Source organism: Limulus polyphemus, unplaced genomic scaffold (genome assembly GCF_000517525.1).
Source record: "Limulus polyphemus unplaced genomic scaffold, Limulus_polyphemus-2.1.2 Scaffold1571, whole genome shotgun sequence".
Classification (NCBI taxonomy): domain Eukaryota; kingdom Metazoa; phylum Arthropoda; class Merostomata; order Xiphosura; family Limulidae; genus Limulus; species Limulus polyphemus.
This window is the reverse complement of record NW_013667181.1, coordinates 173,625-188,948: the sequence shown is the minus strand read 5'-3', so window position 1 is coordinate 188,948 and position 15,324 is coordinate 173,625. Positions and strand designations below refer to the sequence as shown.

Sequence of the window (15,324 nt, the reverse complement as noted above, 5' to 3'; positions counted from 1 at the left end):
TTTCAAAAAAATCTTAAATATTGATTTTTGTGTCATGTGATATGTTGAATGCAGCATTAGTTCAGATTACATGTTTGTGATGTCCAAATACAAAGTGTATAGTTTCTTATGAATTAGAAACTCAAATTACCGATATTGAAAAGCTAGAATATAAAATAAGAACCTCCTATCTTTTCTATTTGCTGAGATATTGCTGTATATAGTGAATCAAACAAAGATGTCCCGCCAACCTGTTTCCATTTTTGGAAATACTTGCTTACATACACATATTTCTGTCTATGATGTATGAATAACCAATGGAAAGCTCAGAATGTCCCCCTGGTGGTTTTCTCAGTTTCTATAAGGTGGGAAGTTTCCTAGCTTATTTCTTTGCCTTAAATCACCAAAAGATGTGGTAAGTGAAAATGTTGTCCGAAAAACAATATTTTTTTACAGTTTAGTTAGTAAACCTGGTAAATTGTAATGGATTTCTGCAATATTGATAGAGTAATTTATAATATTTGGTTATTTTAAAATGATGAATATATGAAACCTAAAAGAATTATTTTGTTTTACATCCTCCAAATTTGAAAAATTATGGCAAGCTGGCAAACGAGTACAAACTTGTAAAGAAAAAAAGATCATTGTTTCTATATTTCTTTATTTACTGTTCTATGTTAAAAGAAAAATAACTGAAATGTAATAACTTATTTGTAAATAGTAATAATATATATGCATATGTAATGTATTATAACTGAAATGTGACTGTATTTTACAAAATACTGGTTCACTAGAACAAACTGAAGACAGACCACTTCGTAAAGTCCAGTTTTATACTGTTGGATACGGTAACATGACTGCACGTGCACCACATCATTTGAACTTCTGTAATGTTAGTTAGATACAGCTGAAAGATCAATGAAATAAAAACAACAACATATATATGTATAATGTTATGAGATTCAAGCAATTCAGACTAAACATTTTTGGTTTCTTGTTATAATTTGTAGTCATTCTAGAACAAATAAAAGTGTAATTTATATCTATTTCCTAATTTTTACGAAGTCAGTCAAATTGACCAAACCCATACAGAGATACAACATTGAAAGTAACAGATAAAATATAAAGCTTTTTCTAAAAACAAAAATCTTTGATAATTATCTGGAGGTTATTAGGAGGTTCTAAAAATTTCCCATGTGAAATTTGACAATTTTCTGATGCATAGAAGTATTTTTAATCTTAAAATCAAAATTACTTTGCATGTTGGATAGTTAACATTTGAAAAAAAAATGTATGAGCAAATCATTACTTAAAAAATTTAATAAAAAAATTGATATTTTGAGTACTAAAGCCTTGTAATGTTTATCAAAAATTTTGTGAAGATACACTTCCTGTATTAAAAGTTATGGTTTGAAAACTACAACAAGCACAAAATGGTTATGAGCCTGTAGTGAGATAGTTAAAACAGAAGTTTTGAATTCTACAAGTCTACACAATATTAAACCACATGGAATTGCTTTGTTGAAAACTAAAAATGATGAAATTCATTTCCACCTTTCATACTGCAATGTATTTAATGTTATACAATTTAATTAAATAATAACACATGTGCTTTTAAGTGAAATGGAAACTGCATATTGTACTGCTCATTATCACATGTATGGTGCTTTATATACTTTATTAGTAACATATATTGTAATGGAAACATACAGGAGTCATACACATGTAATAGCAACTAGACATTGAATTTTTAATGGTAAAAATTATTATCACACAAAAGATAAAAGAAAAGTGAATAATTTGTATAATGCATTAGTACTTTGTTTGAGAGCCTTTTACTTTACAAACAGCATTACACCTTGTTTTCATACATTTTATTAATGTACAATTGTGGAATACTATTCTAAATGCTGTGCATACCCCCCACTATTCACCAAGTTGTTTGTTTGCCTTTCGACCTTTTCAGTTTGTTCAGCCTCAAGAAAGATCATAGTTAATTTTTATCAAATCTGTATTGATCTGGTCATTGAAACAATCTTTGTAGTGGGACAACTGATTAATCATATGTAGGCTTTCATGGTGGTTTCTGTTTCTCAAACAAATCCTTACATTAGCAGCCACTGTATGGCTAATACTACTAGCACTGTTACCAATCATAACTAAACAAACATGGAAGGCCTGTGCACTGGCCAAGTGTAATAAATATGAGACCAACCTCTGCTGCCAGATGTGGTCAGGCCTTGACAAACAAACACACTCCATTTCCCCTACACATACATACCACATTTTCTCCTTGGATACTCTTTGATCTTAAAAATGATCCTTTTGGGTTTTAGATCCTTTGAAATCTACCAGTTTCATATACCCTCTTCAGTCTTGTATACAGCTCCTACTGAAGCACACAACTTTGATCTGAAAAATGATCCTTTTGGGTTTTAGACCCTTTGAAATCTACCAGTTTCATATTCCCTCTTCAGTCTTGTATACAGCTCCTACTGAAGCACACAACTTTGATTTCTACAAGCTTGTCATGAAGTATTTCTGTCCTAGGAGCCATAACTGAATATAAATGACCACTACTGGAAACAGTATGACTAACATAGTGGTTTGGCACTTTCTTGTTGGTTGCATGACAATCAATCACAGTGTAAACTATCACTTCATGACTGCATTTTGGTGTAGTTAATTTTCATTACATTTGCTTTTAGCATTTCTTCATATATAGAGAAACATACACACACAGTCATTTGTTCATGCCAAATTTCATGCTTCAAAAAGTCAAGAAAGTGAATGGTACATTTGACAAAAGAACAAAAATTTAGATAATTATATGTAATATGTGACTCACTGTTTGATAAAGGTTAAAATATTTGATTACTCATTTTGCAATGTGGACTACTTGGTATTCCTCCATGGCTTTTGCACTGACTTGGAGTACTAATATTAAATTAATTAAATTTTTATATAAACAAACATTTTTACTTCATTACTATTATTGTTAGCATTACTTACAAGGTCTCTAAATGGTTAAAACCAAAAATCTGCTCCAGAAACATTGAGGCAAAACAACAAACATATTTTTTGTTCAGGCTCAAATTAATATCACGATCAAATCATCCTTTACTAAATTGACAAGTTGATAGATGTGAAATTCCAGTTTGATTGATATTAATAATGAAACAATGTTGCTTTCCTAAGGCCAGTCACTTAGGTACTTGATTACCCATGTTTACTATGTATTTGGAAAAATGAAATTTCTGGCACACAGTCTTTTGATTCATAAAAACCTATTAAATAATTCCAAAGCTGATATTTCAGGCTATAACTATAACTGATTAGAATACACAACAGTGGAGATAATAATGGAATAAGGATTTAAATTTGTTGACTTGTAGGAATGTTTATTTGATAATATTTAATAATTTCTACATACAAATATTTTTATGATCGATGAATCCATTTTTAGTTTTCCAGGGGTCTTTACATTATATTTAATTTACAAATTTTCAGAACCTTTCAGATTTTCTAAGACCCATACAAACTTTGAAAGAACCTTTCAGATTTTCTAAGACCCATACAAACTTTGAAAGAACCTTTCCAATAAATCCTAGGCCAAGCCACCAGGATAACTTGATCATGGACAGGAGGTCAAAAAAGCAGTATCTTGTGGTAAAAATTTGTCACAAAGGTGCTTGTCATCTGCCAATAAAAAGACTGACAGAGATGATGGAAAGCCAAATGATGAAACGACTACCCTAGGTGTTGGGTGTAAAACCTAATCCACCAGGAGATTCATTACTCCAGAAATGTGACAATCTTGTAAATTGAGAGAATGAGTGCTTGTCAAAAGAAATGGGCTCATAACCTCCATGCACAGTATGAAAATTTGTCTTGTCTCCATCTTGTTGATAGAAATGATGACCATACCATTGATTGAATGAATTAGGACCACAGGAGTACATAATGTGTCCATGAAGTTTATGTACAAATGTTCTTAACTGCTCAAATTATCAGACTATTTATGGGATTCCTTAACCAAACACAAAGAAGAACCAAATTTCTCAGAACAGTCCATCCCTCATGACTGAAATAAGATATCCATGAATAAATGAAAACTTTATCCCCAAAATTCAGATGAACACCTTTAGTAGTGCTGTTCAGGTTCAACCATCAGTTCGATGTTATTTAAAACTGTGTTAAGAGAAACACTGAAATAAGAAAGTGTCTCTCTAAAAATCACCAACTGTGAAGCAAGTTCCCTTTAAAATTGGTATAAATGGACAATACCTAGTGGTATCAAAATAGTTGAAGCCACCAAATTAAAAGAAAAGACAGTATTTTGAGAAGGAAAGGAGTCAGGAACTAAAGAACCTTTCATATGAGAGATTTTACAATCATCAATCATAATGGTAAAAGTGCTAATTTCTACAGATAACATTGTTTGTGTGTTAGATATTAATCAAAGTTATAAAAGGGGCTATCTGTGCTGTGCCCACCACATGATAGAACCCAATGTTTAGTATTATAAGCCTACAGACTTACTGCTGAGCTGCTAAGGGTGACACTGACAGTGATCAAAATACCAAATTAGATAAGAAACTAAGTCAATTAAAACTAAAATTTGGATTCTTTTACAACCCATCCTAATCTCACAATAAAGTCGAGTGTTCTTTTCATGTTTGCTTAGGTATAATATAGAGAGTACAAAAGAATCAACCAGTCATTCAAGTAATTATAGAAACCAATTTTCAGCTAATGCAAACAGGATATCATGGTTCAGACAGCCTTGATAAAAACAAATGAAGCCAGACTGAAGGGAAGAGAGGAAATTCACAAACATGGTTCTTATATACAAAACAATATAACAGTGAGAAAACAGATGAAAAGAAATATGAAAATTAACATCTGCAATATCAAACTGTCATCCACAATGTCTTTCACAGGTAGACATCGAACTGATGAAAAATTTAAATCTTGAAACAAGGAATGCTTAAAAAAGAATTCAAAGGAAAGAAATCCAGAACTGATAGCCAATACTTATATTTTTGTAAATCATAAACATATAGAAACACAGACTTGGACAGAAGATGACCAACTTTACAGTTACAATTCATCCATGAGATTGAGATGAAACTGCTTTTCATGTGAAGGAAAGACAGAAATGGAAAACACCAAATCAGATCAGAACCATTTATAAGGCACTATATCTCCATACAAACATCAATAATAACTGGTCAATCTGCCCACCACTGGTCCCATGATACAAAGAGCTATAAGATTCTAATATGAGTTAAGATAAGGAAGATGCATGGAGCATATTTAGAAGTGCTGAAAAGACCTGTTCCTCAAACAGAAAGCCCACACTAAATATTTGATGAAGTATCATTAGCAGACAAATTTTGAAGAAAACCTGAACCTCTAGTGCAGACACTCAAAGAAGTCCCAGAATGGCATGAGGCTCAAGAAAAATTCAAAATTATGGAATGGTGACTAGCCCTGGTTTTGAACACCAGCAAAATCATGATCTATGAAGAAGTTTGCTAGACATAACTAATGAAGAAATGCCTGGGGTAAAAATAATTACTGTGATAAAGACTCTCTTAAAGAATCCAAAATACAGCAAGGCAGACACTATGAATACCACCTGAGACAAGTCACTAAAAGGCAGTGAAAAACAAGAGCAATCTGTCTTCAGATAAATTAGGAACTTCCCATGAAGGCTTCAGCAATAAGCTGCACTGATCACAAAAAATCCTGAGAAGAAATCATATAAAATTGTATGCAAGAAAGCATAGTGTTAGACACAGGAATGGAAAAACTGAATGAAGAGCCTCAATTTTTACCTAAAGCAGATAATAGCCAAGAAGCTGCCCAGGGGCCCGGGGGAATGAAACCTGGTTATGCAAAGCATCTTTAGGCTATATCTTCATTTAAAGATAAAAACCATAGTTTTAGTCTTTTCTTTGCATATAGACACTTGATACATTAAGAACTACTGAAATAATAATTTGTGTAATAATTAATATGTATTTGTTACTTTATAGATTTAATAGATATTTGTTGTTACTTTATTAACGTTTTTACTCTTATACTGTGAGGTAAAAACGGCTGCTGCTATGATTTTGTCTGATTTATGAGCTCGTTGCTGTCCTAATTTAAAATCTTCTTTTAAATAAATTCTTGAAAATGTTAAAAAAAGAGAGAAAAAAGGGGGCCCAGCGAGGATGTTTGCCCCGAGGCCCACGCTGGCTCTCGACATTCCTGCCAAGAAGAAATATGTATATGCTGGTTGAAGAAGAAGAAACTTGCCAGCTGGGAGATGAAAAACACTTAGAATACTCCAGTCAATGAACAAAAATCTGTCTGAAAAGAATATAAGACAAATGAAGGAAACTAGATATCAAAGGATGCTATTCAAACATAAACAATTATCAAGATAATGCAGAAAATTGCAATCAATTCCTAAATCATATCTGATGGATCCACCACTGTGCTGACTGTCAAATTCAAAAGCAACAGGTCTCTCCTCATACCAATTAAGAAAATGGGCTGTTTTTTGTAAAAGTAAAGGGGATGTCCAGTTTATTCCTCCGTTAAATGAAATTCAGAATTTGTAGTAAAACAAATTAATGAAATTAAAGAATATAACCAAGTTAAAGTTCAAGAATAAGTTTGGAAATAAAATGAGAAATAACACTCGCCAAATGATAAACAAATAATATAATAGCACTACAATAAGCATTGAAGCAACACATGTAACTGCCAGAATGGTTAATGCAAAACGTCACCATATAAGGTTGTTTATTAAGTTCAAAGTAGAGGGAACTGGAGAGGCACTCAGTACAATGCATAAACATGATTATAATCGGTGATCCAAAAATACGAAAATGTGTCTGTATCTCTTTTGTTATCAATGAACATAAACCATTTCTGGCAGAGGAATATTATTCAACATATGTTTACCAAGTTTCATCAAAATCCGATCCTTTTTCGCTAACTTATGGAGCAATAATAGTGTGAAAAATTGGTCCACAATATAACAGATAGGGAGTTTTTATATTTTTGTGACCTTGCTGTCACCTTGACCCTCCAAAAACTAACCACTTCTGAGTTTGGTCATAGTCCAAATGTATACTAACTTTCATCCAAATCCATTCAGGTCAATTTTGAGAAATCTTGCTGACAAACACATAAACACACACAGATTAAAACATAACCTCCATCCACCTTCAGTGGTGATGGTAATAATATGATGATCGGCCTAGAGTTTCTGTTAACAGATGACATAAGACACACAATTACAATATTTACAAATTAACTGGGGGAGAAGGAAGCATGGAGAAATATAAAAAAGCTCTAATTCTTGGCACAAACATGAGGTGCAGCTCAAGATTATATCAGAGATATTATTATAATTGAATAAAACTTTCATATTCACTACTGTATGTTTTTCACATGCACATTTTCTTAAGAAGCAGCAGGTTTCAAAGTAAAAATAATGACTTTTAAAACATAAAAGTGGTGCACACTATTAGTAAAGCATTTTTTTTTGTTGCTCTTGTTATTTGATTTTTATATTCAAGTATTCTTAGAAATCACTTATATCTTTACCATAAAAATCATTTATCAAGAAAAATTAGTTTATTTGTCACCCAGTCTGTAAGGCACTGATATCAAATTTGAGGGATTTGGTGGGTTACTGAGGTGTATCATGGCTTCCAGTATTCAAGTTAGAACAAAAAAATAATTCAATAAAAAGCAGAATCTGTTAACCTAAAAAAAACACACTTTACTAACATGAGAACCTCGCCCTTAAATGGTGTTTGACCTCAAAGATGCAGAGTTTAGAAGATTGGTTCCTTTTGCACAAAATAGTAAAAGTGCTCACTTCAGACAGGTACTGTTCTCAGCCACGTTAAGACAACGAGTAAGCTTTGTTGAGCCTTCTTCTACCGTCTCTAACAACAGAACTTGCAAAAACTACTGAGAAATTGGTTTTTATAGAGCTGAGAAACCAGCTCTTGTATTGCAAAACATATGCAGTCACTACAGTGTCTTGGAAAGAGGTAAGAGCCTTCATCACAGCCTGGAAACTATTGTGAATTCGGCCATACTGATGGGCAACTCTGATTCTAGAAATTGCAAAGAGTTCAATTTTCTATTCAGAATTAAAATAAGATAGTACTGAAAAGCTTTGTTTGGGAATTAACCCACCAAAAATGTCTCCCTGACTTGCAGACTAGGTGTTAAAATAAATGTTGTACTGATGCTAGGTGTACGTGTAGACACCTATATAAAAATTAGCATTTATTCTTAGTAAGAAAGTCAGATCTCATCAGTTCACCTTGATTAGGTTAACTACAAGTTACAAAAAGCCATTTTCATATCTAAAGCTTCATACAACACTCCATTGGGTGCCAATCTCTGCCATCTACGTAGCTTAACTGAAGAGAACTAGCATTGCTTAAAATTAGTTATGGTATAGATTTTATTACCTAATGTGAACAACTCATAACATAGAAATAAAAATAAAACCTGATTGTTTAACTAGAAAGATTTATATTCTGAAAACACTTTTGGAATGAGAAAATATAAAGGAACTTGTATCTAAAAATTACAAAGCACTAGCAGAAACTTTTTGTTTAATTTTGGTATAAAATTTACAAAATCAAAGTACAGATATATGTAATTCTTTTTGATTTAATATGTTGTTTTTCACAAGATAATTACTTCCTTTAAACATTGCAATTGTTATTATACATTGCTATCACTCAATACTTGTTGAGGAACACACAATATATTTGAGTTGATGTTATTAATAAGTGACAATTTGAGCTAATATTTTAATAAATGTTTAGTATTATAATGAGTTTTCAAAGGAATATTCTACCTTTTCCTCGGGAATCTGCTCTTGAACTCGTTGGATGTATGCTTCATAATCATCACTGTGAACATAAGTGTATCGAAGTAATATACTGGCAAAGTCCACTTCTGAAATTGTTGGCATTCCATGAGAGAATTCCATGAACTCTAACTCTAAAACTTCTGTCTGAAGATTATCCATGAATCTGGAAATATATATATATATTCAAATTCATATTTAACTCCATAAAGATGCAAGATATCAAACTGTGTAATAGTAAATTTATAAATATATATATAGCCTATGCATCCTGCTTTTTCCTCTATTTTTTCAGAATAATTTTTTTAGAATAATATTAAGTTTATATCTCACTAATTATCCAAAACTAAGTTTCTCTGAGTAACATTATCTATGTATAAAATATGTTTTGAGTCAATACTGCTAATACTGAAGGATAAGTAGAACAAAAAAATTAAGAAGTCTGCTTCTAAAGAATTACAATGAAATAATAAATTGTAAAAATAAAACACTTATTATGGTATGTCTGCCTTTTACAAGCTGGCAAAAAATACTTAGTCATAAGATATTAGTATTAGGCATATATCATTTTATAAACACAACATTCTTAATCTAGTCCCCTCAGGATTCTCATGAATTAGAAGAATATACAATAACATTCCAAACATACTATATTTGACATATTCGTTGCTGATGATGTGTTTTGCTCAATCCAGAGCTCTTCATGCTGAATAGGATACAACAAACACAGCAGTGGTCAGAACACTATTTATATAAGACATTTGATACAACAATTGTTATGGTACGTACGCCTTTTACATGCTGATGAAGAATGAATACGATTACACTTGTCATAAGACATTAGTGTCCCAGTCAACCAGAAGAGCTCTGGATTAAGCAAACTGCATCGTCTCAGCAATGGATATGACAAATTAGTGTGGTTGTAATAATATTATCATACACTCTTCTAATCCTTGGAAATATCTAGATTAGGAAAATGTAATCATCAATCTATAAAAAAAAATTATAACAATGATATCGTAAAATTTATAAAAATAACACTGTAACACATTATAAAATAGAGAGCTCTAAATGGATTTCCTAGTAAAACAAACAAAACAGAAAATTAAAACATCATGAAAATAATTTATGTTGGATCAGTCCAATCAAAATTAAATAAAGAAACCTAAACTTATAAAACTAATTAAATTTGTTACTTTTTTTCTAATTTGTACTTCTTGGTTTCTATATGAAACCATTTAAGAAGTATTTATGATTTTAATGTAGCCTGGTGATAGAAAAATTATATTTAAATTTAAACAAAAACATTAAATATTCAAGTGCTGTTATTTGGATATTTCATCTCTTACCTATAAAAATCATCAAAACACAAAGTTTCTTTTCCTTTTTTACCAAACAAGTGAACTAGAAGTGTAGTATTTACAGCCATGGATGCCAAGGAATCATCCTTAAATTCATCAAATGAGAAAAAAACATATCTTAATGAGACAGAAATATTTATTGTGTTATTGGGGAAAAATATAATTTCATGAAATTTGTGACACAGTAAAATCAAGAAGAAAAAAAGATACTACAAAACAAGAAACCCGAAAGCTTCAGAGATACCTTCCTTCTTAGATGTACTTTTATAAAGAGCTCAGTTGAATTTTTCATTTTGTGATTACTTGCTGAAAATATGTATATACTTTTTATTATCACTATATTTGTAATTGATATATCACAAATACAAGTAAAAAATAGTCTTAAAATAAACAATCTGTTTAGTGACATAATATAACATCTGTAATTTTGGATTTAAATATGTTTGTGAATGGCCAATTCTGATTACTAGTGAAAGCTGTTTAAAACTTTCTGGCAGTGAGTTCTTACATGTACAGAGTGATTCAGTATTAGTCTTTTCAATATTTTACTAGAAATATTGATACTTTTAATTAAAAAAATTTTTAAATGTAACAAATGTCAATAAATATTTATTAGTAACAGACCCGACTGTTAAGAACTTAGCATCAGGAATCTCCCTTTCAATAAAACTCCTAAAAATAATTGGTGTAATGAGCATTTGCTATATAAATAATACAACTATAGAAATTTTTAATTCAAAATTAATGAATCAAATGCAAAATTTTTATATGATCAAAATTTCAAGTTATAAAACTAAATGTAGTTTTCTTAACTAATGTAACAGTAATTATACAAATTTTCCAGCTTCAAATCGATATATACAACTAAACATATATACAACTAAACACTGTTTGTATAGGTACTTATAATCATACTTTGTAAACTTTCCTCAAATTCAATGTTTTTGTCTTCTACATATGTGGAACATTTCCCATGATAGCAAATAAAAATGTTCATACATTTATTTGTACTACAAACACAAATGCAAATTAATGAAAACGCTCACATAAATAAACTTAACAAAACCAGCAATGGTCTTTTGATATAAAACAAAATCATTTTTAGGATACAATGCAATAAGACCAAATAAGTAATGAAGTTGAAACCTATATTATATTTTAACCAACAGAATGTTTTTAAAATGAGTTTGGGTTGATGTTATCACTGAATCCAGCAAATGATGAGTTTTGGGCTCAAATGACACGTTCTCATTGAATATACATGTAAGCAATAAGTAACTGCTCTTGACACTTACCTCTTTTCAATCCCACTACATGTTTTTATGTATTTGCATAAATACACTTTTCTCATGGACTTAATTAAGTCTTGAAAACTTGTAAACATTAACATCGGCCTTCAGTAAAAAAAAATGATAGAATAAGAAATTTGATCAACATGGTATGTTTGATGGAAGCTAACAATAAGATGGACGAAAAAATTTGATCAACATGGTATGTTTGATGGAAGCTAACAATAAGATGGACGAAAAAATTTGATCAACATGGTATGTTTGATGGAAGCTAACAATAAGATGGACGAAAAAATTTGATCCACATGATATAATATTTGATTGGAATTAACAATAATATGTAGAAAAGACTTTGGTCCACAATATTAGGTGAGAAAACTAGTGAGATGGGAAAAAAACTTTCATGTCCACTCCAAAAGAAAAACATGCAAAGAAATAGGTGATAAAACTAACTCAAAACGTGATGAAAGAATGCAACTGGTAAATTTTTATAAAGTGGTAGGGAAAAACTCATACAAAATTAGAGAACACACACACCATAAATGATTCACATGTTAATGTCTGACTCTTTTCGAAACATTACCAAATCTATATCTCAGTTTTCATCATCAAATATCAGCACAAACTGACTAAAATATGTGTTACTATGAACTGACTAGTTGCTTAACAAAATGAAGAAAAGTCAAACATAAAACTTGATGTAGAAGCACCAGATATCCAAAAGCAATGTCTTTAAACAGCCATGAAGAACAAAACTTTCCAAGAAAAACTATCCACATGCATATAAGAATGAAAGAGAATCCAAAGTACCAGCTATGGATGAAAGAAGCTAATACTGATTAGTCAAGTTCTAAACATAAAATACAGAAATATGAATATACAAATTAATTTTTAATTTTATATGAATATTCCTACTGTATAATGTAGTTTGACAATTACTTTATCTTATGAAATGCAGTAAACTAAGAAATGTTTATGGTTAAGAAAATCTTTTAGCCACTGAATTCACTTAATCACAAAATCAATTTCTGAATCCTAATTACAGGAAAATATGCACATATAAATATTAAATAATCAATCAACACTAGCATTGCTTGCAAATATAATTATATACATGCTGTTTGGAATATTAAAAACATTTCACACCCATCTAATGTACATTTAGGCCAGATACAGATCATTTGCTGAGTTTGCTGCAACTGCATTCCACTACAGGACTTCTACTTTAATTACGATTCACATTCATATGCTTTATGCCTGGTGGTAAGTGTTATTTCTGGTACCCAAATAAGATAGAAAATATGGCTCATGTCTCTGATCTAATCTGACTACAGAAGGTAACGGAAAAAGGGAAAAGTAGAAAAATCGTGTAGCTATGATCACGTGTCTACAACACAAAATCTTTAATTTAGTTGTGAGAATAGTTCAAATGGCCCAGGATTTGACATGGCTGAAAAAAAGAAAGTTTTAAATGCTCAAAAAATGGCTTAAGTAAAATATGTAAAAAAAGAACTCTCCACTAAAAATAAGAAGAAACAAACTCTGGTTTTTCATAAAATAGGGTAAAATATACAACAATGTACAAGACTAAGAATCCTCGACTGAATGAGTCAAATGATGAAAACATGGTGGTCCTATTGCACCATATATACAACAATGTACAAGACTAAGAATCCTCGACTGAATGAGTCAGATGATGAAAAACATGGTGGTCCTATTGCACCATATATACAACAATGTACAAGACTAAGAATCCTCGACTGAATGAGTCAGATGATGAAAAACATGGTGGTCCTATTGCACCATATATACAACAATGTACAAGACTAAGAATCCTCGACTGAATGAGTCAAATGATGAAAAACATGGTGGTCCTATTGCACCATGGCTAACATTTTCATAACCATGGAAGAAACAAAAAACACTACTCCTCAGAATGGTTAGCTAATCAGAGGACAAATATTTAGTTTCTCATCCAGAGTTGAGTAACTTTTCTCATAACCAACAAAATTATCTTTACACTCAAGTTCACTAAAAAAACTTAATAATGTGTTTTCTTATTCTTTTTAAATGTTGCCTTCTCTAAGAGTTTTGATTTGTGTATTTACAGGTCTACCATGCATGACAGAAATCTTAAAACTGTGTGTCGATAAAAATATAAAAAACCTGTATTATAACACTAAATCTCTCTGAATTTGAAAAGATTAATACTTGTTCCAGATTTTCATTAATATGTTCATTAATAATTATCTTCTAGTAATTATGTTAATTATCTTAAATAAGTTCAACAGTTGTTGAAACATCAGAAACAGATTGAAAAAGTTTAATTTTTCACTTCTATCTTTTCTGACTTTTATAACAGTCTACTTTGGGGAATGAGAAACAATCTTCATTCATCCTGTGTGATAATTTCTATTTAAATAATGCAAATATCACCATTTAATAATGAGATTTATTAAATCATATTCATTAACATAAGTTAGGAATATAAACAATGTTCTTGAGAACTCGTAGACCTTTCAAACCATCAAATTAGTTAATGCTGTTGATACTTTTCATTGAGAAATATCAAAGAACATATAAATACTAAGCATTTTCAATCCTTGTAATCACTCTGCCTCTCTGAAATACCTTTTAAAGAATAGATCTGGATCAAAGGTGAACAATAAAGTGACTATACCATTCAGTTTCTTTTACTTTCATTTCATAAAAGCTAGTACAATATAATGTCACTAAAACTCATCACTTTCACCACCAACAATAATAATGACTTCCTAACTTCACTTTCAACTAAACAATTCTTGAATGAAACTCTGTAGAATGGACGGTAACTGCCTTTTGTAGAAATACAAGTGTAAAAAGAAAAACAAATAAGATACTTGCTGGTGTACAGTTTAGTTTGCTTTCTTTGATGATGTACAGAAATAACCCTTTGTTCACACTTAACATTTTATTCTTCAATGCTTCTGTCAAGATAAGTAGCTTCAGAAAAAAATTTATCTTAAATCTTATTATTATTTTTTGGAGAGGAACATCTGCAAATGTTTATCATTTTCTGTTATATAAACCAATTTTTAAACATATCTAAGGATAAAAGTTTATATTTAAAATATCAAAAATAACATGAAAAATGCTTCAAAAATGTAAAGTTACACTAAATCCTGGTCTTCCTAAAATTTAAACTCCTTTAAGCAAATAATTAAAATCATGAATTATGTTTAATTCTTGTTATATGTTTATTACTGATACAATTTTCAAGTAAATGTTAGTTTTTAACTCATTCTTCTTGTGAAATGGGAAATGATGTAGTTAAGCGTCTGTATGAATAATAATGCACATATTCGATGACGAGGAATCCACTTTGAGACTAATAATGGCTGGAGACGGCTTAAATGGGTAATGAAGAAAAACTTTAATATAAGTTTAACATGACAGCAAATGTACAACGTTTCGACAAGTATGGATCCATAAGTTATGAACGTATGTAATAGCTGTTAAAGTATGGATCCATAAGTTGTGAACATATGGAATAGCTGTTAAAGTATGGATCCATAAGTTATGAACGTATGGAATAGTTATTAAAGTATGGATCCATAAGTTATGAACATAATAGCTATTAAAGTATGGATCCATAAGTTATGAACATATGGAATAGCTATTAAAGTATGGATCCATAAGTTATGAACGTATGGAATAGCTATTAAAGTATGGATCCATAAGTTATGAACATAATAGCTATTAAAGTATGGATCCATAAGTTATGAACATAATAGCTGTTAAAGTATGGATCCAT

The 15,324-nt window shown here is 30.6% G+C and overlaps 1 protein-coding gene across 9 annotated transcripts in view; it reads right to left on the bottom strand.

The window, feature by feature from the left end:
* The window catches only part of LOC106464149 (calcium uptake protein 3, mitochondrial-like), a 131,844-nt gene that overhangs the window by 17,248 nt on the left and 99,272 nt on the right, over window positions 1–15,324 (bottom strand). For all 9 annotated transcript variants that reach the window (XM_022391833.1, XM_013924267.2, XM_022391840.1 and 6 more), the window contains 2 exons: window positions 10,231–10,328; window positions 8,870–9,047 (listed from right to left, as the gene is read on the bottom strand). In XM_022391833.1, coding sequence (XP_022247541.1) covers window positions 8,870–9,047; window positions 10,231–10,328 — 276 coding nt within the window. The remainder of the gene's footprint in view (window positions 1–8,869; window positions 9,048–10,230; window positions 10,329–15,324) is intronic.